Source organism: Canis lupus, chromosome 16, assembly GCF_011100685.1.
Source record: "Canis lupus familiaris isolate Mischka breed German Shepherd chromosome 16, alternate assembly UU_Cfam_GSD_1.0, whole genome shotgun sequence".
Lineage (NCBI taxonomy): Eukaryota > Metazoa > Chordata > Mammalia > Carnivora > Canidae > Canis > Canis lupus.
In genome coordinates, this window is record NC_049237.1 from 20,429,978 (window position 1) to 20,456,511 (window position 26,534).

At 44.6% G+C, this 26,534-nt stretch overlaps 1 protein-coding gene and 1 pseudogene across 2 annotated transcripts in view; both read left to right on the forward strand.

Annotated features, from left to right (window-relative positions):
- UBE3C (ubiquitin protein ligase E3C) overlaps positions 1-21,074 on the forward strand; it is a 126,681-nt gene extending 105,607 nt beyond the window's left edge. For both annotated transcript variants that reach the window (XM_038559836.1, XM_038559835.1), the window contains exons 20-23: positions 2,498-2,686; positions 2,998-3,064; positions 11,359-11,489; positions 19,302-21,074. In XM_038559836.1, coding sequence (XP_038415764.1) covers positions 2,498-2,686; positions 2,998-3,064; positions 11,359-11,489; positions 19,302-19,472 — 558 coding nt within the window. In that variant the 3' untranslated portion in view covers positions 19,473-21,074. The remainder of the gene's footprint in view (positions 1-2,497; positions 2,687-2,997; positions 3,065-11,358; positions 11,490-19,301) is intronic.
- An 847-nt stretch (positions 21,075-21,921) lies between these two features.
- Positions 21,922-22,388, forward strand: LOC102156086 (annotated as a pseudogene).
- Positions 22,389-26,534: the final 4,146 nt, after the last annotated feature.

Below are 26,534 nucleotides of genomic sequence, written 5' to 3' on the forward strand. Positions count from 1 at the left end.
GTACATGATCATTTATTACCTGCTGTTAATCCACTTAAAGGAAGGGTGATGTTTTGTACATTAAAACAGAGCAGTGAGCTCGTGAGGCCCAGGTAACAGATGGCCCATCAGCTGACTGTGAGCGCGGAGGCATTGCAGCCTCTCCCCGGAGCAGAGACTTGCAAGGAGATGTGGGTTCACAGCCCTTTCTCAGGCCTCTGGTTCCAGCATGGAGCACGAGAATTAGTGAGAAGTGAGGCGTCATCTAGAATGTGCAGTGCAAGAGGAAGTAAATCTAATAGAGCTTAGTAACTTCTGTAGCGCGAGATGGCCATGTAACCACTGGGTATATGGTGATGTAAGTAAAGCTTTTCAGCAGACTTTAAAATGGCCTTTCTGTAAAGTGGTTAAAAAAAAGGGGGGGCTGAAATGCCATTGCCCAAAAGAAGAGAGTTTATGCTCGGGGTATAATAACCACCAAGAGAACCAAAGACTGTGACAGAACCATGAGGGGGACATTGTGTGGTTTCCATCACCCACAATGTAAGCAGCACTCTGTTTCTACCCTGAAGTTTGCCCCCTGCTTGGTCATTCTGGAATGGCATCGTTCACCTACTGTGGATTTGTTCTGTTTCTTTATCCTTAGCATAGATGGCCTTATCCAAATGCAACTGAGAATGTATTTCTTCTGTTTAAGTTCTAGTAAACAAGCTTTAAAAAGTGCGTTCTCGTAAATTAGTCTTTTATGTTTATAATTGTCTGTGGTGTTTTGTCTGTCACCTTTGGGTGTATATGAGTTTACATAATCACAGTTCTAAGATAGACAAAGTAAAAATATCAGCATTTTATTAATGATGAAAGCAGTTCACGGGGCTAGGTGTTTTGTGTGTGTCCACGTTACGGTGGTGGGGGAGACTCAGCATCTGGCTTCTGCTCCTGCCTAGTGCTTCCAGGAGTGTTCTCCAACTCTGTGCTAGACCTGCAGATTTTGTGAGTGTGGTTACATACAATGAAAGGTTGTTCTTTGGGATTCAGCCCAAATATGTAAGAAAGATTGGTCAGTTATCTCAAATGTACCACTGTCCTCTGAGTCATACTTAAAGTGCTCATGGGGGCCTGGCTAGCTCAGTTGGTAGAGCATGTGACTCTTGATCTCGGGGTTATGAATTCAAGCCCCACGTTGGTGTACAGATGACTTAAACATAAAATCTTTTTTTTTTTTTTTATGATAGTCACAGAGAGAGAGAGAGAGAGAGAGGCAGAGGGAGAAGCAGGCTCCGTGCACCGGGAGCCCGACGTGGGATTCGATCCCGGGTCTCCAGGATCGTGCCCTGGGCCAAAGGCAGGCGCCAAACAGCTGCACCACCCAGGGATCCGAGATATAAAATCTTTTTAAACAGTGAAAGAATAGGGGCAGCCCCAGTGGCTCTGCTTTTTAGTGCTGCCTTCGGCCCAGGGCGTAATCCTGGAGACCTGGGATCGAGTCCCACATTGGGCTTCCTGCATGGAGCCTACTTCTCCCTCTGCCTGTGTCTCTGCCTCTTTCTCTCTCTCTCTGTTTCTCATGAATAAATTTTTTAAAAACTTTAAAAGGGATCCCTGGGTGGCGCAGTGGTTTGGCGCCTGCCTTTGGCCCAGGGAGTGATCCTGGAGACCCGGGATCGAATCCCACGTCAGGCTCCCGGTGCATGGAGCCTGCTTCTCCCTCTGCCTATGTCTCTGCCTCTCTCTCTCTCTCTCTGTGACTATCATAAATAAATAAAAAATTAAAAAAAAAAAAACTTTAAAAAAATGAAAGAATAAAGTATGTCATAGTGGTTAATAGCATGATGGAGATAGAGAAGAATGTGCTATTTGTACAAATAGGAGTAATCGTTCTATTGCAACCTTCATTCCTTAGCCTGTGTTTTCTTCAGATTGAATCCCTTTTGACGTGTTCAGGTTTTGGATCATATCTTTGTCCTTTGTGATTCCTAATTTTTTATTTTTTTAAGTATTTATTTATTTACTTATTTATTTATTTATTTATTTATTTTAGAGAAAGAGGGAGAGTGTGTGTGAATGAGGGAGGGGCAGAGGCAGGGGGAATCTCAAGCCGACTCCTTGCTGGGTGCAGAGCCCAACACAGGGCTCAATCCCATAATCCTAAGATCACGACCTAAGCTGAAATCAAGAGTTGGACGCCCAACCGGCTGAGCCATCCAGGGGCCCCAGATTCCTAATTTTTTAAAACAAGTCGCTGTGATTACATTGCCACATCATTCCTTAGTACTTTGAAGAAACATTGGTGACTAACGATTAACTTAAAGACAGAATAAGATACCAAGCTTTGGAGATTCCCACCAAGGGTGCATCTTTGCACTCACACGGACTGGTGTGTGCAGCAGTGGTGTGGCTTTTTATGTAGACTCTTGTGTACAGAGCAATGCTGTCAAATTTCTTTGAAGTATGTGCTTCTTGCTTTTCTTTTCATCTAGTCATATTTAGAATTTTCAGACCCTTGTTTTAATATTTACAGGTAGTAGAACTAAAATTTGGTGGAAAAGACATCCCTGTCACCAGTGCCAACAGGATCGCGTACATCCACCTTGTTGCTGACTACAGATTGAACAGACAGATCCGCCAGCACTGCCTGGCCTTCAGACAGGGCCTGGCCAATGTGGTGAATCTAGAGTGGCTGCGAATGTTTGATCAGCAGGAGATTCAGGTACACTTCTTACTGGTGCTGGGAGTCACACTTGTCTTCCAACATGGAAAAGCTTTCTTAGGGGATCCCTGGGTGGCGCAGCGGTTTGGTGCCTGCCTTTGGCCTAGGGCGCGATCCTGGAGACCCAGGATCGAATCCCACGTCGCTCCCAGTGCGTGGAGCCTGCTTCTCCCTCTGCCTGTGGCTCTGCCTCTTTCTCTCTCTCTCTCTCTGTGTGACTATCATAAATAAATAAAATTTAAAAAAAAGAAAAGAAAAGCTTTATTAAAATCTACCTCAAATTTTATGAATTGAACTTTTTTTTTTTCCAGGTATTAATTTCTGGTGCACAAGTTCCCATAAGTCTGGAGGACCTAAAATCCTTTACAAATTATTCAGGTATGTTGTCACTGCTGGGTATTTATCCCTGAAACTATTATAGATCTTTCCAAACTAATTTTTAGTATACTTTTTGTATAGGTAATTCATTCCCAGTGTTTAGAGCCCAGCATGGGGATGGAGGTGTACAGTGAGACCCCTCCTGTCCTGTGCTGCCTCTGCCTCTCCCACCGCAAGTAACCACTCCTCTCAATTCTCTGTATATTAAAAAAAAAAAAAAATTCTCTGTATATTTACACACAAATACAGAATTCTTACCTTCCTCATTCTTACACATTATTCTGCACCTGTGGTTCTCTCATTACACCATGTCTTTGTAAGTGTCTACCAATGCAGTAAGTTGCTTCCAGTCTTTTGCTTTTATTTATTTTATTTTATTTTTATTTTATTGTATTTTATTTTATTTATTCATGAGAGACACAGAGAGAGAGGCAGAGACATAGGCAGAGGGAGAAGCAGGCTCCACGTGGGGAGCCCGATGTGGGACTCGATCCCGGGACTGCAGGATCACAACCTGGGCCAAAGGCAGGCGCTAAAACTACTGAGCCACCCGGGAGTCCCAAGTCTTTTGTTTTTATTTTATTTTATTTTTTTAAAAGATTTATTTATTCATTTATGATAGACATAGAGAGAGAGGCAGAGACACAGGAAGAGGGAGAAGCAGGCTCCATGCCGGGAGCCCGACGCGGGACTCGATCCCGGGACTCCAGGATCGCGCCCCGGGCCAAAGGCAGGTGCCAAACCACTGAGCCATCCAGGGATCCCCCTCTTTTGTTTTTATAACAGGGCTAACTGGGAACCCTGGGTGGCGCAGTGGTTTGGCGCCTGCCTTTGGCCCAGGGCGCGATCCTGGAGACCCGGGATCGAATCCCACGTCAGGTTCCCGGTGCATGGAGCCTGCTTCTCCCTCTGCCTGTGTCTCTGCCTCTCTCTCTCTCTCTCTGTGACTATCATAAATAAAAAAAAATAAAAATAAGGGCGGCCCCGGTGGCTCAGCGGTTTAGCGCCGCCTTCAGCCCAGGGAGTGATCCTGAAGTCCCAGGATCGAGTCCCACATCAGGCTCCCTGCGTGGAGCTTGCTTCTCCCTCTTCCTGTGTCTCTGCCTCTCTCGCTGTGTCTCTAATGAATAAATAAACACATCTTTAAAAAAAAAATAAAAAATAAAATATAAATAAATAAAAATAAATAAAACAGGGCTAACTAAAAACATAAAAACAATTTACTAACAATAAAAGAATAAACAAACAAATTGGACCTCAGGGTTATGAAATTAAACTTAAAAGTTTCTGCTCTTCAAGAAAATGAAAACCCAAAAAGAACACAAATGGCCAATAGACACATAGAAATGTGCTTGACAACATTAGTCGTTAGAGAAATAATGAAATTATTCAGAGATGGAATTGGTGTATCTTTTGGGCTTTTGTAAGATTTTTAAAAGATTAACCTCATATATACTTAGCAGTGAATAGAGGGGAAAAAAATCATCCTTAAAATAATCACTCATTTTGGTGAGTTTTCATAGCCTATTATTCTAGTTTGTGGTGATATATAATTTATAGTATACATTCTGTTTGTTTAGCATCAAAAATTAAAAAAAAAATTTCTAGCAGACAGCTTCTCCTCTGCTGCCCTGCTTGCCTCTCCCTTGAGATGTATTCCATAAACTTCTGTCTCCTTTAAAAATGTGTGTGTGTGTACTCTTTATGCAATTAATTGTTGAGATTAAATAGATATATAAGATTTATTTAACATTCCACTATAATAAGTAACTTCATGTATATTTCTAGGTATAAAGTCTTTTTCTTTTTCTTTTTTAATGAGACAAGTCCAGAAAGAAGTTAAATTCCTTATTAAAGGATCTGAAGATTTCAGGGGTGAGATTATGATAAGTAGGACTCACAGGGAATATGTGGCAAGCAGTAATTAACATTTAGCAAGTGGCGTATATTCTTGAGTTTGGCTGAAGATAACTCTATCCTTTCAGTCTTTTTCTCTCATCTGTAAATACATATTACAGAAATCTACAGTTGTGAGTCATTGATTCTTTTCATTAATGTGCACATGGACATTTTAAAGTATTTTTTAATTTTTTCTCCAAAGATTTTATTTATTTATTTTTAATTTGAGAATATGGGAGCACAAGTGGGAGAGTAGCAGATAGAAGGGCCAAGCAGGCTCCACTCTGAGCACAGAACCCGACTCAGGGCTGTATCCCAGGATCCCGAGGTCACAACCTGAGCTGAAATCAAGAGTTGGGCACTTAACCGACTGAGCCTCCTAGGTGCCCTGAAAGTATTTTATATACCAGGGTGCTTGGTAGAACATGTGACTCCTGATCTCAGGATTGTGGGTTTGAACCCTACCATGGGGTAGAGATTACTTTTTTAAACAGTAAAACATAATGTAAAAAAATGTTTTATATATATTAGAAAATTTAAAACATAACCTTAAGTAAACGTGATGATGAATTCAATGTGTGCATGTGATACCACATCTTCGAAGATGGGATTAAGATCTAAGCAAAAGTGTTAAGTGGTTGTGAGATGATGAGGCACCTTTGTTTCTATAAAGTGTTATTTCTCTTTCTTTATTATGTTATACACTGCATAATTCACTTTTCAAAACCAAGAAAACTTTAAAGTCATTTCAGTGTTGGGCGCCTGGCTGGCTCAGTTGATGGAGCACGTGTGTCTTGATATCAGGGTTGCAAGAGCCTATTTTTAAAAATTAATTTTTTTAATTTTTAAAAATGTAAAGTCCATTCATTTTCATAAAATAATAAGTCATTTACAGTTAACAAAATTACAGGTGACTTTTCTTCATTGTACTTCTCTCTTTTTTCTAAATACTATAAAATTAATATTTCTTTCAGAACAGTATTTAAGCCTTAAAAACATATCCTGTACAAGATTTACAGCTACATATGGGTAAAGAGAGGATTTCTCTCCTCAAAGATCACTATTAGCCTGATATCAAAAGCAAACAAAAATAACACAAGAAAATAATGATGTACCTCAGGAACATAGATGCAAAAATCCTCAAAATATTAGGAAACTGAATCCAGCAGCTAAGTAGCATTTATCCCATGAATACAAGGGTAATTTAACATCTGAAAATGTATTAATGTAATAAGCAGTAATGGCAGTATAAAGAGCAAAACTCACATAGTCATCTCAGTAGATGCAAAAAGAGAAAGAATAAGCAAGTGCAACCCATGAGCATCTAAGCATCTCTCACCTGTTCAGGATTAAAACCCTCAGGAAACCAGGAACAAAAGGGAATTCCTCACCCTGATATAGGACATGCACAGAAACATCACAGCTGCCAGCACACTGGTGAAAGTTAGAGGCATTTGGCTGGGGTTTCTAGCTGGTACAATAAGGCAGGAGGGAGAGAAGAAAGAAGAAAAACAGCCAGCTTGGTAAAGAAAAGTGAAACAAGTAAAACTAGGGGGTACTTGAGGGGCTCGGTCAGTTAAGTGTTCAACTCTTGGTTTCAGCTCAGGTCGTAAGTTCAAGCCCTGCGTTGGGCTCCGCACTGGGCATAGAGCCTACTTAGATTCTCTCTCTCACTGCACCCCCCTCCCAAAAAGGAAGTAAAACCGTCTTTCTTCGTACATAGCTTGACAAAAAATTAGAACTAAAAAAAATTTCAACAGGTGGCAGCACAAACCAGTACATACAAACCAAGAAAGGAATTAAACAGTTCCATTCAGAGTAACATCAAAAAGAATAAAATACAAACATAGCAAAGTAATTGTACATGCAAGACTTCAACACTGGAAACTGCACAGCTCCGCTGTGAGAAATTGAAGAAGATCTAAAGAAGTGGAGAGGTAATCCAGCTTCACGGATTGGAAGATTCAATATTGTCAAGATATAATTCTCTTCAAATTACTCTACAAATTCAGTGCAACCCCTATCAAAATCCCAGTAGTCCTTTTTGTAGCAATCAGCAGGTTGATTTTAAAATTCATTTGGAAATGTAAAGGACCTAAAATTGCCAAAACAATTTTGTAGAAGAACAAAGTTACAGTATTTATACTCTGATTTAAAACTTACTAAAAGTCCACAGTAATCAAGACATTGTGGTATTGGCACAAGGATTAGCATATTGATTGATAATTAGGAATTCAGAAAAAAATCCTTATATTTATGACCACTTTACCACGGACTTGACAATACGAGAATGCTGGGACAACATTCACATGGAAAAAAATGAGATTAGACCTTTACCTCACACCATATACAAAAATTAGCTCAACAGAGGATCAGAGGCCTATAGGTAAAAGCCAAAGCCATAAAACAAAACAAACAAAAAAGCCAAAGCCATAGAACCTCCAAAAGAACATAAAGGAGAAAATCTGCATGACTTTTGGATTAGATGGATTAGATGGAATTTTTGGTTGTACACCCAAAAGCATGAGCCAAAAAAAAAAAAAAAAAAAGAAAGAAATTGATAGAAAATTGAACTTGGTCAAAATTAAAGCTTTTGTGCTTCAAAAGATACTATTAAGAAAATAAAAAAAAAAAAAAAACAAAACAAGAAGAAAATGAAAAAACAAGCCACAGATTGGGAGAAACTATTTTCAGGTAATATATATAATGACTGCATCCACTGTGTGTGTGTATATATAAAGAACACACCTTAGTAAGACAAGCAATTGAATTTAAAAGCATGGCCAAAAAAAGCTTCACCTAAGAAGAAATATTATAATGGCTGGTAAGAATCACATGAACAATTGTTTAACATTTAATCTTTGGGGAAATGGAAATCAAATCATAATGAGATATCGCAACATACCCACTAGAAAGATTGCAACCAAAAAGATAAACAGTACCAAGTGTTAGTATATGGAGAAATTAGAACCCTCTTGACTGATGGGAATGTGGAATGGTAGCTTCTTTGGAAAAGTTTACCATGATTTTAAAAGTGGCTGTACTCCTACTTCATACCATCTATAAAAATGAACGCCAAATTGGGCAACAATCTTAATGTAGGGGCTAAAAGCATAAAACTCTAAGGGGAAAAAGGTAAGTCTTTATGACTTTGGATTTGGTATTGGATTCTTTGATATGAGGCCAAAAGCATGAGCAAAAAAAGAAAAAAATATATATAAATTGGGCTTCATCAAAATTACAAAACTTTGTACATTGAAAGATATTATCAAGAAAGTTTAAAAGACCAATCTACAGAAGGGGGAGAATATTTGGAAATCATATATATATATTCAGAATATATAAAGACGGGCAGCCCCAGTGGCTTGGCAGTTTAGCGCCACCTTCAGCCCAGGGCCTGATCCTGGAGACTCAGGATAGAGTCCCACATCGGGCTTCCTGCATGGAGCCTTCTTCTCCCTCTGCCTGTGTCTCTGCCCCTCTCTCTCTCTCTCTCTCTCTCTGTGTGTCTCTCATGAATAAATAAAATCTTTAAAAAAAAAAAGAAAAGAATATATAAAGACCTCTCATAACAACAAGAAGACAAGCCAATTCAGAAATGGAAGGTTGGGGCAGCCTGGGTGGCTCAGCGGTTTGGCGCCGCCTTCAGCCCAAGGCTTGATCCTGGAGACCTGGGATCAAGTCCCATGTCAGGCTCCCTGCATGGAGCCTACTTCTCCCTCTGCCCGTGTCTCTGCCCCTCTCTCTCTCTCTGTCTCTCATGAATGAATGAATGAATGAATGAATAAATAAATAAATAAATAAATAAATAAATAAATAAATAAATAAATAAAATATTTTTTAAAAAAATGGAAGAAGGACATGACAAACAGCCAGTAATCTCACAAAGATGTGCAACATGACTAATCACTGGGGACATGCAAATCAGAGCAACAGTGAAACACAGTTCACACGTCCATGAAGACGACCACAAACAGGCACCATGTAGAAAATTATAACAGGTGTTGGCAAGGGTGTGGGGAGACTGGAGCCTGTGTTCATGGATGGCAGGCACATAGAATAGCCACTACGGAAAATGGTTTGGTGGTTCCCCAAAAAGCTAAATATAGATTCACCATATGACCCTCTCTCTCTCAAATTTTTCTTAAAAAAGGTTTAAAAAGTGCCTCAGTTGGTTGAGCATTATGCTTAGGTTATGATTTTCAGGTCCTGGGATCACACCCTGCATCAAGCTCCCAGATCAGTGGGTATCTGCTTCTCCCTCTTCTCCCCTCACTCATGCACTCCCGCACACTCTTTCTCTTTCTCTCTGAAATAAAATCTTTTAAAAAAGGAAAAAAAGGGCAACCCGGGTGGCTCAGTGGTTTCGCGCCTGCCTTCAGCCCAGGGCCTGATCCTGGAGTCCCGGGATCGATTCCCACATCGGGTTCCCTGCATGGAGCCTGCTTCTCCCTCTGCCTGTGCCTCTGCCTCTCTCTCTCTCTCTCTCTCTCTCTCTCTCTCTCTGCCTGTCTTGAATAAATAAATAAAATCTTTAAAAAAAAAAGGAAAAAAATAAATGATTTTTTTAATAAAAATAAATTTTAAAAGGTTTAAATGGGGCGCCTGGGTGGCTCAACAGTTGAGCGTCTACCTTTGGCTCAGCGTGTGATCCTGATCCTGGGATCCGGGACCGAGTCCCACATCAGGCTCCCCACAGGGAGCCTGCTTCTCCCTCTGCCTGTGTCTCTGCCCCTCTCTCTCTCTCTCTCTTCTCTCTCTGTGTGTGTCTCTCATGAATAAATAAATAAAATCTTAAAAAGGTTTAAATGATGAAATATATTTTCTGTACTTTACCACAGTTTAAAGAACCCACCCCACCCAGACTCCTCTGTCTTATTTTTTTTTTTAAGATTTTATTTATTTATTCATGAGAGACACACACGGAGAGAGAGAGAGAGAGAGAGAGAGAGAGGCAGAGACACAGGCAGAGGGAGAAGCAGGCTCCATGCAGGGAGCCCAATGTGGGACTCGATCCTGGGACTCCAGGACCACACCCTGGGCTGAAGGCAGCTCTAAACCTCTGAGCCACTCAGGGATCCCCCTCCTCTGTCTTATTGAGTGCTGTTTCCCAGGCTTTCCTCCCAGGTCCCTCTGACCGGGTTTTGGAAAGAGCATGGTACAGGTGGCAGTGTTTGCGTGTGCTCTGCCATGCGGATGAGCCATCCCAGAGAGCACACCTGCAGAGATAGCAGATGCTGGTTATCTGTAGGGGAACGTGGGATTCGCTCAAGGAAATGGGAATGTTCCAAAGTGGTTTACGGCGACTGTTGCAAAACTCTACATTTGCTAACATCATTTACATAAGTAAATGTGTGTCTATTTATGTATATAAATATATGCATGTATCTCCCCTTTCTGTAATTTTTATTGCTGTAATTTTGAACTCTAATGTTTATGTAAAGGCAGATAATACATAAGGTCACTTTGTCCCTACTATCAAGTCATAAGTTTAAAAAAATGAAATCAATCCAACCATTCCTTTGCCAAGAAATTGTCTTGGGTTGTTTGCATTACCCTATCTGCACTGAAAGCTTATACCTTTAATGGTCTTAGCTATTCCAGTAAATAGGTTTTAAAATATTATCATATTCATTTTGGTGCCAATTAATGCACTTAAGATATTTTATCGATGTTATCTCTGTAGTATATTAACAATGAGGGAACAATATATAGCAATTATTTCAGTTTTAGGAAGCACTTAACTAGATTAAAAGCTGTAAGTAGCAGATATTACATTTGAGAATAGTGGTCTCATCGTGTGCTAGGGTTAGTGGTTAGCCATGGTCTGTACCTTATTATCACAAGAACAGATGATAAAATGAATTTAGACACTACGATCACGTTGGGAAAATAACTAGCTCTATTAGATATAAAAATCTCAGCGTGTGCTGTTTTCAGATATATGGCTCTCCTATAAAGCCTTTGTTATTTAGGGTCTGCTACTGAACAGAGGCTGGTTTTTAACTGCCAGCAGAGTTCCTAAGAGTCAGAACCCTTTGCAGCTTCCTTTGCTGCCAGGGCTCATCCTGTAGCTGCAGGCTATGCCTCATTCTGCCTCCTCCTATGCTTGTCCATCATCTTCCAGGAGCAGAAGGAGTGGTGTCTCTTGGAATGCCTGGCTGGCTCAGTCATGAATCAGGGTCTTGAGTTCAAGCCCCATGTTGGGTGTGGAGCCTACTTAGAAACAAAGAAAGGTGTCTCTGGAGTTGGCTCTCAGCCGTGAGCTAGCATCCATTACTAGCAGGTGGGCAGCAGTGAATTCCTCTTACCAGTTTATTGCTCTGGGGTTTTTAGGACAATTTTGTTTTGTAATTACCTTGTTTTTAATAAGACATTTGTTCATGTTGTCATAGGAGGCTATTCTGCTGACCATCCTGTAATCAAAGTCTTCTGGAGAGTTGTGGAAGGGTTCACGGATGAAGAAAAGCGTAAGCTGCTCAAGTTTGTGACCAGCTGCTCCCGACCCCCTCTCCTGGGCTTTAAGGTATTCAGCTTTTGTGTCACTTGCTCTAAAAACCAGCATGTAACTAGGAACGGCAGCAGCATAACAAATGGGATTAAATGAAGTAGTGTGCTACCCATTGTTCTCAGGGAGTAACATATACTGTGTAGGGCTTTTATAACACCAGTTTTTTCTATTTTTAGCTACATTAACTATGTATTTCAGCCAGGTTGATTAAGTTTTGGTTATTAGGTGTATTTCGTGTTGCCAGTCCTCGTGTTAACCTGTTGGTGTGATGGCAGTGATCATGCCTGCCTGTGAACAGGGCCTGCAGGCTGCCAGGCCCTGAGGTGGGCTCCCCGGCCCATTTCCTAAGTCTGTAATGCACCTTAGGCCAGTTTTACCACTGAACTGAAGAAAATACACACCCAAAATGTGTATGTCGTGTGTTTGGGAATGATAACATATGAGCAGAGGTGCAATTGACCTGTGAACGGCATGGGGTGAGGGGCGCTGACCCCGCGCAGTAGAAAATCCACCTTCAACTTTTGAGTCTTCAGAAACTTAACTGTGGGCAGCCCCAGTGGCTCAGCGGTTTGGCGCCGCCTTCGGTCCAGGGTGTGATCCTAGAGACCCATGATCAAGTCCCGTGTCGGGCTCCCTGGGTGGAGCCTGCTCCTCCTCCCTCTGCCTGTGTCTCTGCCTCTCTCTCTCTGTGTCTCTCATGAATAAATAAATAAAATCTTTTAAATAAATAAATAAATTTTTACTTTGAAATTATTTTAAAAGTATAGAAAAGTAAGAATTGGACAGAGAACTTCTAGATATAAATTGGACTTCGATCAAGCTATTTTTATTTATTTTATCTTTATTTGTATGTATATATACACATATATTTTTAGAGGGGTGTGGGGCAGGGCAGCAGGGGCAGGGGAGAGAGTCTCAAGCTGACTCTGTACCCAGTGCCAAGGGTAACTCTGATGGGTCCATCTCACAGCCCTGAGAGCATGACCTGAGGCAAAATCAAGAGTCAGACGCTTAAACTCTGGAGCCACCAGGCACCTTCCAATCAAACTACTTTTAAAAATTGACATAAAAAAAAATTGACATCAATAGGAGCACCCAGCCAATTCAGTCAGTGGCGTGGGCAGCCCTTGATCCTTGGGGCTGTGAATTCCAGCCCCACGTTGGGAATAGAGATTACTTAGAAATAAAAATTATTTTTAAAAAAAGTTGACTATCAGTAGCTTCAAACAACATCCCACTAGTACCATCAAAGCTGGAGCCCTAAAACAGAGAGGTTGGGGTGGGGGTGGGGCATGAGGGCAGTGGTTTTATTGGTCACAGGACCTGCATTATTGACATTGTTGTGCTTTGGAAGCTGTGAATAATTTTCAGTGACATTAGAACTAAAACCACTCTTCTGTCTTCCAAAGTATCAGAGGAGGAAAATAGCATGCCCAACAAGACAAACGGAACCCACTTCATTAACCAGATATAGAAAACAAAGTTAAAAAAAAAAAAAAGAAAACAAAGTTAACACTTAACAGTCCTAAAGTGGACACTTCACATCAATGAGAGAAGGCTGAACCATTACAGTGAATGTACATAGAATAAACTCATCTGTTAAAGGGAAAAAACTTTCAGACAGGGTTAAAATATTCTGTGTACCAGCAACACACCTAAACAGAGCAATTCAGAAAGATTGAGTGACGCTTCTGGTCTGGTGTGTAACTGCCCCCTGCTGACCCCAAAAGAACTAGAGGGATCTGCTTCATGGTTTTATGCACTGGCGCCATGACCAGACATGAAAAGGGGCCGCTGTGAACCTAAAGAAAATCGGGCAACCGCCTAAGAGAAACATGTCTTTGCTTTCTGGTTCCCTGTAGGTGTCCCTGACGTCAGGGATGTTGCCGTAGCAGGGTGTGGAGAGCAGGAACACGGGAGGTGCACGAGTGCACAAACCAGGAGCACCAAGGAGCCCTCGTCTGTGGCCCCTTAGTTTTAGCATCTAGTCATGTAAGCAGTCGTGGAAGCTGAATTCTTACATATTAAGATTGTAATACAATTAGGTCATTTTATCAGTAACCTTTATTAGGAAAGACCAGGCTTCTAGAATCTGCCGGTTTCAAAATGACACCAAACTGAGAAGTAAAAAAAAATTCATGAAAGGAAGTTTAGAAGATATGCTCCTGTCAGAATTGAGTGGAGGATCCACTCAGCTGGATGTCTGCCAGCTCCTGATTCATTTAGTCCAAGGCCAGTAAAAATTCGGGGTCTTGCTGGATGGAAGAGGTGTAGGTTCTAGACTTTTGGGCAGCCAGTGGAGGAGTCCGCGTAAAAGGCCAGTGGGAGCATTGCAAATTCAGAGGGCAGGAGAAGTAAGGGATTTACATTGGTTTTTAAAATCCCAGATGGAGGGCAGCCCCAGTGGCTAGGTGGTTTAGTGCTGCCTTAAGCCCAGGGCATGATCCTGGAGACCCAGGATCAAGTTCCACATCGGGCTCCCTGCATGGAATCTGCTTTTCCCTCTGCCTGTGTCTCTGCCTCTCTCTCTCTCTCTCTCTCTCTCTCTCTCTCTGTCTCTCTCTCTCTCTCTCTCTCTCTGTGTCTCTCATGAATGAATAAATAAAATCTTAAAAAAAAATAAAAGAATAAAATCCCAGATGGAGGGACACCTGGGTAGCTCAGCGGTTGCGCATCTGCCTTCAGCTCAGGGTGTGATCCTGCGGTCCCAGGGTTCGAATCCTGCATACGGCCTCCCTGTGTTGAGCCGGCTTCTCCCTCTGCTTCTGTCTCTGCCTCTCTGTATCTCATGAATAAATAAAATCTTTAAAAAATAATAATAGGGATCCCTGGGTTGCTCAGTGGTTAAGCATCTGCCTTAGGCTCAGGGCGTGATCCTGGAGTCCCGGGATCAAATCCCACATCAGGCTCCCTGCATGGAGTCTGCTTCTCCCTCTGCCTGTGTCTCTGCCTCTCTCTCTCTCATGAATAAATAAAATCTTAAAAAAAATAAAGCCCCCCCCCCCAAAAAAAATAATAATAGTAAAAATAAAAATAAAATCCCAGATGGAGTCACAGTGAGAAGGCTATTGTCCCTGTTAGTGACCCCCATACAATCATAAACATGTTGTCACTGTACCACAAAAAATACCTTTTGGAGGCTGAGACAATCTCCCTATTATAGATTTTTTTCAAGGATCTGAAATATATTAAATGTGAAATTTAATTTAGAGTTTTAAAATATCTTTGGAATTGTCAGACTAACCTTGGGTTAAGCTAATCTTGAACTTAACCTAAGTTAAGCTTCCAAGGTGGAAAAAAAATCACCTTAATATCTGTGCTGTCTAGTTGGCTCCGTGTTCCAGGTGAAGGGTCGACAGGATTTGGATGTAAGAGAAGACAGTGTCCTTCAATCCAGTTCTGTAAAGAGCAAAGGCAAACTTGCATAATTTAAAAGTTACAAAACTCCTTAGTGCTGGATTATTGGAGAAGAATAGCATCTGTTAAAGCTAATTAAAGTTTAATATGTTCAATGAATGTGATTGTTACAGACAAAAAAATCATTAAAGCGCTGTAGAAAATTGTTAAGTTGCCATCAGGCCACATAACAAATTGATGATTTTTCTCACTCTGAATTAATGCAAATTCCCGTTGTGCTCTATTTAATTATGCACAAAATAGTGCCCTTGACTCAGATTTCAATGAAGAACTTCATTTTTTTTTACTTTTAAGACTCCAAGTAGGAAATTCAATTAGCATTATGAAAGAAATGCTAAAATGGGGCATTTAACTCAAAATGTATTTCAGCTCTTCCCATTTAGCCAGTCACTCACCTGTCCCCTGTGCTGACTATACTGGCAGAGGCCCTTTTGTGTTTCAAAATGTGAAATGTTTTCATTTTAGTTTATTCACACATTTGAGAAAATTATTGCCCTCAATGTTCTCAGAATGTGAAATAATAAATGTAAATAATGTGCTTGCTGTGTCTCCTTTGGTTCCTGTTCTCACAGTTTTACGAGACACTTAAAATAGCATATAAACTGCAATTTTTAAAGAGTCGATTTAGGGCAGCTCTGGTGGCGCAGAGGTTTAGCGCCACCTGCAGCCCAGGGCATGATCCTGGAGACCCTGGATCTAGTCCCACGTTGGGCTCCCTGCATGGAGCCTGCTTCTCCCTCTGCCTGTGTCTCTGCCTCTCTCTCTCTCTCTCTCTCTCTCTCTCTCATGAATAAATAAAATCTTAAAAATATATATAAAAGACAGTCGTTTTAGCTCACATTATATGTCACATACACTTTTTTTTTTTTGCCACATACACTTTAAATGAAGTTTTTAATTTACCAGTGGGAAATGTACAAAGGCTGATAAAAAGTGTGTATGTCTCAACTCAGCGTTCCGTGGGCTGTGCTATCCCTCAGTTTTGCCCCATTGTAAAAATACATGCTAAATCTAACACACAAGTGGAACAAAACCAGCTGAAAGGCAGTTGTGGGCAGTTGGGTACCTGATGTGCTGCGGCACAGGGCTCCAGGTATCCCCATCAGAACAGGGACATTGCTCCAGTTCTGTGTTCTCATTTCCACTACAGTGGTTGGTAGGTCATTATTCTTTTTACTCTTCGATCATAATTCCTAAATATAATTTAAGCTGATTATGTGCTCAGTTTTATAGGCTTTTTTTTCCACTCAGCATTACATCAGGATCACTGTTCCTCATACTAAATCATCTTTGAAATAGTTTTAATAAACTTCATAATGTCACATCATGCAAATTTACCACAATTTACTTACTGTTTTTTATTAGTTCCTTATGCTAGGAACATCTTGGTGCATAAATCATCATCTGTGTCTCTGTTTGCTTAGGATACAATCCTGGAAGTAGAGATCAGAAGACATGCATGGTAGACTCTCAGCGCCCGCTGCCAGCCTGGCCTCGCGGGCAGTTAGGCCAGGCTACGCCTTGGAGAGGAACAGTCACAGAGAGTGCTAGCAAGTGTCGGTGGGAGCCTTTGCGCTGGTGTTGAAAGCATAGATGGAATAAAATCTTTAAAAAAAAAAAAAAAAAAAAGGGCAGCCCTGGTGGCACAGCGGTTTGGCGCCACCTGCAGCCTGGGGTGTGATCCTGGAGACCGGGGATCAAGTCCCATATCGGGCTCCCTGCATGGAGCCTGCTTCTCCCTCTCCCTCTGCCTGTGTCTCTGCCTCTCTCTCTCTGTGTCTATGAATAAATAAAATCTTAAAAAAAAAAAAAAAAAGAAAGAAAGCATAGATGGTCTTGTCACAGTTCTGAGGAGGAAGCATGTGACAGTGTACAGGGCACTGGCCTGGAGGTGAAACCATCCTAGTTCCAGATACTAGCCAGGCACCTGTGTGGGTAGGCCACCATTTTGCTTCCCTGGGCCCCATTTTCTGGCAGAGTCAGGGAATGTAGGTAGTAATAGAGCTAAAACCACACTTGCCAGAGAGTTAACAGATTCAGGCTTTCAGGAGGAAGACAGTCTCTACTTCATTGGGCTCCTGTTGGAGGAGAACATATAAATCACATCTTATGCCTAATGACATTTGTGCAGAAGAGGAAGTGAGAGTCCTTGGCTATTTGTAGCTATCAAAGAGCTGGCATTTCCAGAGATCTCACATACATCTGCACAAGTGTGGGGTAACTTAGCACATGCTTATTCATAGCACTATTATTTGTAAAATTAATAAGATCAATAACATCAACAGACGTTGCTGCATACATCTGGTGGCATACCTTTCAGCCCCCAAAAAGGAGGGAATTGGATTGATAGGGAAAGATCATAAAGACAGGGTATCACGAGAAAAATGATCAAGGTACACCCCAGGATACATGGTGTGCTAACATATTTTAAAATGGAGAGAGAGAAAATATTTTCTTGTCTGCGCACTAATGTGTGGGAAGGTGTGTAAGACCCCCAAGCATCGCTGCTCGTGGGCCGGGAGCTGGCAGCCGAGATGGAGAGAGTGTGCACTGTGCCTGAGAAAATAAGCAGAGGGATGCTGCCATCCACTGCGTTTGCTCAGTGTACTGCTCTCCTCTCTCTCTCTCATCCATGCTGTCGGCCTCCCTCTTCTCCGGTACTTTTGTCCTTTAACTGATGGAGGAGCCTCATCGCTCCTTTGTACATCTTGTTAAACTGGCTGTTAGAGGATCATCAGACTCCAGATATGAATTTTTCTTTGGCAGTAATGTTGCATAGACAACGTCATCTGCTTTACATTTTCTCACTTGGGCGTCAAAGACCCAGTGTCTGAGTCGGCGGCCCAAGGGGCTTGGGCACGGACTGGGGCACAGGTTCCACTGTCTGCTGCTCCCTAGATCCACTCTTTCATGCGCTTGTAAAATAGCCATATTACAACTACATCATCTCTTCATCTTTTAGATGAAATTTCCTCCAAAGAAAAACTTCATTTTTTCTCGCTATTTGGTGCAGAAAAGATAAAATAAATCGTGATCATTGTTCATTGACCAGTTTTCAGAATACTGAGTGGGTTGACTAGGTAACCATATGTTTGACTCCTTTACTATCACCATGAACTCATGGGCTTTAACATTTTATGTTTTGGTCATTTGCAAGTATTCTTTCTCGTATTCAGAGTGTGCCATCTGGGCATAGGGCTGCCTTCAGGTGTGCCCTGTAACCCAGGGGGTTTGGGATAGCTTGCTTTCTGGTGTGACACGTGGTGACACTTGTCAGGTGCATTTCCTAGCTCCAGGTGGAATCCTGTATTTTCCTAAAGAGCCCTGATTCCTTTCCATGAGAAATGGGTCAATAGAAGCCAAGACCTGGGTGCTCAGTCTGTTCCTTGTCACACGTGGTCGTTTCCAGGCCTTGGAAACTACGGACAGTTACAAAATGGGTGGGTTTTATCTCTAAGAGAAAATTCATCACAAGTTCAAACTGACATTTCCAATTCAAATTTAGACTTCCAAGATTTTTATTTCTTTGATTTTATATTTGGAATTTGTTTTACCAATGATATTCATGGTTTCAGTTAGCTCTTTGGCTTCATATTCTAGTGAGTTTTGGGGTCCACAGTCAGTCACAGTTCTGTATAGACATGCAGGAGTTATAGGTAACTCTGTAGTGGTCTTCGAACAACACTGCAGGGGCGGGGGGCGTCTGGGAGGCCCAGTAAGTGAAGCATGACCTTGGGGTCCTGGGATCGAGCCCCCATGTTGGGCTCTCTGCTCAATGCGGAGCCTGCTTCTCCCTCTCCCTCTGCCCTCCTTGTGCTCTCTGTCTCTCTCTTTTTCTCTCAAATAATAAAACTTAAAAAACACCACTCGGAGTAATGCCTCCCTCTGTGATTAAGCCGTGCACAGTTCCTTTGTTTTGTTCTGCTTTCAGTATTTGAGATTACTCTTCTCCCCTCCTGAGTGAATTTGGTTTGTATATCCTGTTGCTACGTCACATGGCTCCTGAGTTAGAAGACGTCCCTGCACTCTGCTCCTTCCCTGGGGTGGCTTCTGTCTGTCTTAACAGAAGCAAATGGGAATATATATGCAAGTCTTGACCCTCATACCTTTTTGAATTTTAACAAAATTTTTAAAGACTAAAACACAAAGCCATAAAGGCCCTGCTCACTGGAGAGGTTCTCTTTGCCATGAGTGAACATTATTCCTGTCCTTTCTCAGGTACAAAGCGTAGTGCAGGGTATTTGGTACGCTATACTGCTCTGCCTGCAGTGTAATGAGAAACCAGATGTCTTTTGGGAAAATGTGACAATGGTTCACTGTTTGAAGCAGGCAGGTTTTGTGTGCTCTCAAAAAAATCTGTTCAAGGGCCTGCGTGCTAAAGCTGCATCCTGCATACCTGCTGTCTTTCAGGAGCTGTACCCCGCATTCTGCATTCACAACGGGGGCTCTGACCTTGAGCGGCTCCCCACGGCCAGCACCTGCATGAACCTGCTGAAGCTTCCTGAGTTTTACGACGAGACCCTTCTGCGGAGTAAGCTCCTCTATGCTATCGAATGTGCTGCTGGCTTTGAGCTGAGCTGAGCTGAGACTGGGACTGACCCTCCACAGAGGGGTGACCAGCGCCCACACTGCGGGTGGTGCCCCCTGGCCACTGAGGGGGCTGGGGCCGGACTCCTGCAGCTCTCCTGTCTTCCCCAACCCCTGTCCCTCACTCCCCACCCCCCCCATGTTTTAGATGGTCCGTTAAGTCGTGGTCACTTACTTAGATGGATACTGCTTTTCAAGGAACTTAGAATAACAAATGTTATGTGCCACGTGGCTACTTTAGTCCTTTTGCCAAGAAGAGCACAGCCTCAGATGCGTGGCGACTCCATGAAATAACCAAAGATGAAGCTTTGGCTTTGCCGATGGACTCGAGCCCGTCCAGAGGTGCCCAGGCTCCCACCGGGGGCTGCGCTTACTCGGTCTATGGAGACACAGGGCCTGGGAGGGGAGACACTTCCTCTCAGGGCCCTCTGCTTCTCGTGTGGCTGAATTGTTTACAATCCCAATTGTTAAAACTAAAGGCATTTTCTCTCCTGCTGCCTTTTCCCAAAGTGGTTAGGTTTGGAAAATACACAACAATGAGAATATTTTATTTGTGCTTTTTAAGCCATTCCCCTGAACGGGATTAGCATGCTTGTTTCGGTATACCGTTGACCGCAGCGTGGTGGTTTGGGTATTCCTGTGTGTGGGTGTGTGTGAGGGGGATGCTCCATCCCTCTTCCATGTTCGGCTCCACATCGTGGCTGGAGAGCATCCGGGCGAGGGGCAGGCTTGTCCAGCTCCCACAGCGCGTGTGGCCTGTGATCAGCAGTGACCTGGGGAGAGCAGACACTGGCATCGATTGGAGTCACTTGAACCAAAGTGGCGGCCTGCTATGGCGGGGCCGCCGCCCATCCTCCTCCCCCCAGGGCCGCACCCGCCCCTCCTCCTGGGTATTTGGGTAGTGCGCCATGCTTCTGCACCCTCTGCTTCTCGATGGTGCTGCCCTGGAGAAGACTGGACAGTCCCAAACGCGTGTCCGGGGAGAGGAGTGTTGATGACCCTTCCTTAAAAAGGCACTTTATCAGGACCTGCCTTGTTGCTGGGTGATTTCGCTCTCTGAGCATGAGCTGTGGGAGCCAGAGTGACCCTCACTACTGCCGGCGGGGGGTGGGGGGGGGAGGTCTCCTTCCGTTTTCCCTCTGCCTCGCCCAGCGTTTCCTGTCACTGGGGCTGTGGGATGTCCTATGGAATTGACCAGAATTAGCAATATGCTTTTAAATGCGGGGATACTGAATGACACTTTTAAGACAATGACCATATCAAAAAAAAAATGTATAATTTCATAATTTGAATAATAAATTAAGTGTTTAAATGCTATTTGTAGTCTTGATATACAGAAATAAAATAATTAGGGTTTGTCCTTGGTTTTATTTTTATCTTAGGTTGGGTTATATTGAATGTTCTGTATCTTCTTATAATAGTTTGTGTATTTTATTATCAGTATTTTGAAAATGGATTACCTGGGACTGAAGGGAGATGGGTGGTTATCTCTACTTGGGTTGTTTTTTTTTTTTTTTCTTAGCTTCTCTGAGCTTATTTATTTATTTGTATGTTCCAGTGGTTAAATATTTGCATTAAATGTTTTTTTCCCCAAGACTGTTTTGGAGTCCCCTGAAATCATTGTGATTAGTTGCTGAAACAATTGAAATTCTAAGAGTGGACTATTTTCATCACGGGTGCGTGAGTGACATCAGGTAACACGGTATAAGAACAGCCTGTGAGTATTGCTGAGAACCCACCAAACCAGACAGGATGCCAACCGTCTGCACACTTGGAGAGGCTCTGGCAGGTGGCCGTGTGCTGGGGGGCCCTTCCTGGGCTGCTGCTGACAGCCAGGGTCCCCAGCCCCAGGGGACTGCCACCCTCCTGGGGCACTTGAAGGATTAGCAAGACAGTGTTGAGAACCATTATATCTAAAGGGAGGCTCTCGTGCAGTGCCTTGTTTGCCTTTCTCTGTGTTCTGTTCTGCTTCATGTTCACTGCTGGTAGTTTTGTGCTCAAACCTGAACGTTGAATTAAAGTAGGGCGTACTCCAGGTATTTCTCACAAGCTGTCACCTGCAGGTGGATCTGGCCAGTGTCCTCGCTCATCAGTGCTCTTGTCACCATATCCTATCCTGGTGCCGGTGACAACCCCGCCCCGTGGCTTATGTGTGCCATGCACCTCTGCAGCACTGCCAGGCACCGCGGAGCCCACAGAAGCCACGTGGCACGGCCCCGGCAAGCGGCAGCCTGCCGTTCATGCAGGCCGATCCACGCAGGCCTTCTCACACAGACATGCCGCTCACAACAACGGAGAACTGAGGCAGCGCCTCGCACACCTATGGGTGCTCATGGGATCTGGAGCCTAGGAAGGGCTCCAGAAGCTTCCTCAAGAGGAGTGGTGAGCTGGACATAATTTCATATTTAAGCCATCTCATACCTTGAAGAAAGACAGCCAAAGGTGAATGAAGATGCAAATAAAATGGAAATCTGGAGCCTTCTCCCCGGGGCGGCCGCGCGGGAGGAGGCCGCGATGGCCGATGAGATCGCCAAGGCTCAGGCCGCCCGGCCTGGTGGCAACACGATCTTCGGAAAGATCATCCGCAAGGAAATCCCAGCCAAAATCATTTTAGAGGATGACCAGTGTCTTGCTTTCCATGACATTTCCCCTCAAGCACCAACTCATTTTCTGGTGATACCCAAGAAGCATATATCCCAGATCTCTGTAGCAGAAGATGATGATGAAAGTCTTCTTGGACATTTAATGATTGTTGGCAAGAAATGTGCTGCTGATCTGGGCCTGAAGAAAGGTTAACGAATGGTGGTGAATGAAGGTTCAGATGGGGGACAGTCTATCTATCATGTTCATCTCCATGTTCTTGGAGGCCAGCAGATGATTTGGCCTCCTGGTTAAGCATGTTTTAGAGATAATTTTCCCTTCTCTAGGCAATGATCAATATTTCTAAGTTCCAGTATGTTAAACAGTATACTTTTGCCTGTGTATGGATAGATTGAGGAAGTAATTTTTAAAACCCATACATAATAAAAGACAATGTTGCATGGCAAAGAAAGAGAAAGAAAGAGAAGAAAAGAAAGAAAGAAAGAGAAAGAGAAAGAAGAAAGAAAAAGAAAAAGAAAGAGAAAGAAAGAAAGAAGAGAAAGAGAAAGAAGAAAGAAAAAGAAAGAAAGAAAGAAAGAAAGAAAGAAAGAAAAAGAAAGAAAGAAAGAAAGAAAGAAAGGAAGAAAGAGAAAGAAAGAAAGAAGAAAGAAAGAAAAAAAAGAAATCTGGAGCCTTGACTAGGAGCCTGAAGGAAACCAACCAACACTAATGATTAGCTGGCCTCTTACAGCCACAATATTAACAAACTCAGACATGCAAGGCAGTCAACTCCGTGAAATTCACCTGTGCCAGGTCAGGAGGCACAGCACGTGCGTGTTGGCCTGAGAGGACACGGCCACGCTTGGACCACACTGACAGCAGGTTTCCCTTGGCATGTCTCCTCCCCCAAACTATGGGTGTACAGAGGCCTTACCGCACACCACAGTGGCAGCCTCAGCGAGTCCTGGTGGGAGGCCTTGGAGAGCTGAGGACCAGCCAGGCTGCAAGTAGGAGGCTCCCGTGGGCTCCAGGGCCAGGGGCCACGCAAAGCTCTCTGCTTGCAGAAAGTACTGAGGGCGAGTTCTTAAGCCTAAGTACTTTGTGCATCGGCTCCTGTGTCTGTGAAGGTGGGGACAATCTAGACACTTGGGCTTCGCAACTGTGTTAGGAAGGGATGAGAACTGTTCTCCTCCCATGGACTGCTATAGTAGAAATGCAGTGGACTCTAAGCTGTGGCCTTACGAGGTTCGGCCTCACATCTACCAAGTGCAGAAGGATGACCTTCACCCGACCCCTGCCGTAAGCAGCACGCAGCCCTGTTGACGCCATCGCTGTTGCCTCCGCGGACTTGCCTGCCTCTTGCCCTGTGCATCTCCCCCTTCATCCTCGGTTTACAGCAGTAGCTCCCGTCAGCCGCTGAGCCTTGGGTTGTGCATTGACCGCCTGCTACTGCGGGATCCAGAGGCAGCGCCTCTCGGGAGCAGCCTCCTCAGGTTACATTTGTGACAACTAGCAACTCACTGTCATTTCTGACATGGCTTCTTTACAGGCAACGCCAGTGAGCCGAAGATACTTCACCTTACACCGGCTGCGCAGCTTTGGCTAGGAGCCCCCACGCTGGCCACCCCGGGGTGGGGGGGGCACAGCAGCAGTGGAGGCTCATCACTTGGTGTTTTTCCTGCAGAATAAAAGCAGAGGGCGTGTCCCTTGTCACTTGCCCAGGACAGTGATGCTGCATCACGGCGCGTAGCCTTGTGATCGCGAATTTACTGTGGAGGTAGGGGCGTTTGTGGGGTATGTTGGGAACACGGGGTCTGAGCAGCTCTTGGCGCTAAGGCGAGTCAACTGCCAGGACTGCAGATTCAGGATGAGCCTGTGAACGTTAGTGTCTGAGTGGTGTTACCAGAAGCTTCTGCTTGGACACAGTGCTAGGTGAAGGGGGCGCTATTTGAGAATTTGAGATGGGGCAATAAATGCATGCTGTAAAGGACCCATGGGAGGAGGGCCAGCCAGAGATACAAGGCCCCGAGTCATGCCTGCACGGATTGCAGAAGCTTGGGGAACGATCTGCGCAGAGAACGTGAGTGTCATGGACGTTAGACTCCTGTGGTGGCCATGCCACGAGCTCAGCACCCATCCTCGTGCCGGAGGCCCAGCCCCAACTGGGAAAGCATCTGTCCCCTGCCTCCCCGTGTCCTGGCGGCCGCTGGTGCCCCCACATCTGCCCATGTCACATCTGTGTCCGCCCTTCTCTACAGGTGCTCGTCCGCTGGAATCAAGGTCCCACGGAGAACCCAGAGTGACCCCTTCTCAAGGTCCTCGGTTACACCTGCAAATACTTGTTCCACGTAAGGCTGTGGGGACAAGGACGTGTGCCTCTGTTGGGCACACCCCCACACACACCGGTCCCCTGGGGCGAGCACAGTGGTGGATGAGCCCAGCCCTTCTGGTCCTTCCTGCTCGGCTGCAGGCAGCAGAGCCTCACGAGTCCGTCCCTCACCATGCGGAACCTCGGGCCCATGGCAGAGCCCTGTCCCTCAGCCTGAGCCAGGTGGTCCAGGGGAGGAGCTCACATGTCTGCAGTTTTACTGTCCCAGTTGGTCCCTGGGAGTAGTTGTTGGGAAATAATGATAGCACCTCAGAAACTCTTGGGCAGCTCAGATCATGAGGGCCGGGACTTCTGAGCGTCCCACTTGAGATGTGTGGGGTCCGTGCCCTTGGTGCTGGGTGACACCCAGCCCCTGCTGCTGTCAGAGCCAGTTCCCTCCCTCTCGGTTCCCCCATGTCCCCCACCCCTGCCGCAGGTGCACAGGAGCAGGTGTCTCCCGGGATTCTGGTCGGGGCACTGCAGGCCAGACCCTGCTTCCGTGTCCACCATTCTTCATCGCAGTAAGGGGGGGATCTCCAACCTCTTGCTAACTGGGCTCCACTGGCTTCTTTGGTGTCCTCCTCTGGCCTCTGGGCCTTTGCACTTGTTCCCTCTACATGAAAGCACTCCCCACAGACACTCAGGTGGCTTGCTGCCTCACTTTCTTCAGGCGATTCTTTGCTCAGTGTCACCTTTCCTTGTCATAACCTTGTTGTGAGTTGTCCTTGCTTATTCACAATTTTCTGAGAGGCACTAGTCCCTGTCTATTAACGCACTCCACACCTTCATTCTCCATCCGCCCCCACCCCCACTGGCATGTAGGTCTCATTAGGGCAGCAGTTCGTCTGAACTGCTCAACACCAATACCCAGGGTAATGCCTAGTACACATCAGGCTCCACGATTGTTGAATGAATTTGCTTGATGAATGAAGGTTTGGTTAAGGCCTCCATGATCCTGCGGATTGGGAACCCTTGGCAAACACAGTAACGAGGAGGAGGTGATCACCTGTAAGACTGCCCTGCGCTTCCAGCCCTGGAGCAGACACCGGGTACCGCCCCCTCCACTGCCATCCAGGTCTGGGGCTTCCTTGCCCTCCCTGGCTGGCCACTTCCCGGGTGACCCCGTAGGCTGCGCACATGCTCCATCTGGCGGTGGCCGCACCGCTGTGGGATTAAAGCCCGGAGGAGTGGTCCTCCCTGCCTGTCCTGGTTTCTTATGGTGACAGCACCCTGAGCTGCCACTGTTAGGAGCCGGCGGCTTGTCTTGAAACTCGGACATCTTCACGGAACCCGCGGGATTATCCTACTGTGTCTCTATCATGTGGTGGCTTTAAAATGATAGGATGTGGGCAGCCCCAGTGGCACAGTGGTTTAGCGCCGCCTGCAGCCCAGGGCGTGATCCTGGAGACCCTGGATCGAGTCCTACGTAAGGCTCCCTGCATGGTGCCTGCTTCTCCCTCTGCCTGTGTCTCTGCCTCTCTCTCTCTCTCTCTCTCTCTCTCTGTCTCTGTGTGTGTGTCTCTCTATGAATAAATAAATAATCTTTTAAAATAAATAAAATGATAGGATGTAAAGCAAGGCTTCTAATAAAAAACCTTAGATAAAGTTTAAAATCCCATTGCCTTAGTTCCTCAAAGCGTTACACGCTTGGCATGCCATGCCGTGCCACTTCCAGGTTCATACCAAGACATGAAGACGTCCAACAGGCTTGCATCTGGGCTGTTGGAGTGACATTATTCATTATCCAGCCAGAAGCTAAAGAAAACCTATGTGTCCATCAGCTGAGGATGAGGAAATTAGTATTCTTTGGACATGACACCAAAAGCACAGGCAACAGATAAGCAAGACAGGCTCAAACCGCAGAGCTCCTGCACTGTGCCGGGAGCAAACAGGGTGAAAAGGCAACTCACCACTTGGAGAAAAGACGTGCAAACCATGTGTTGTTAAGGGTTGATGTCTGCACATAGAAGGAGCCGCATGGCAAAAACAGCCAAATTAGAAAGTGAACAAAGGACCTGAGCTGACATTTCTCCAAAGAAGATGTGCAGATGGCCAGCAGACACGTGAGAAGGTGACGCGCGTGGCTCCTCGTCTGGGAGTGCAGGTGA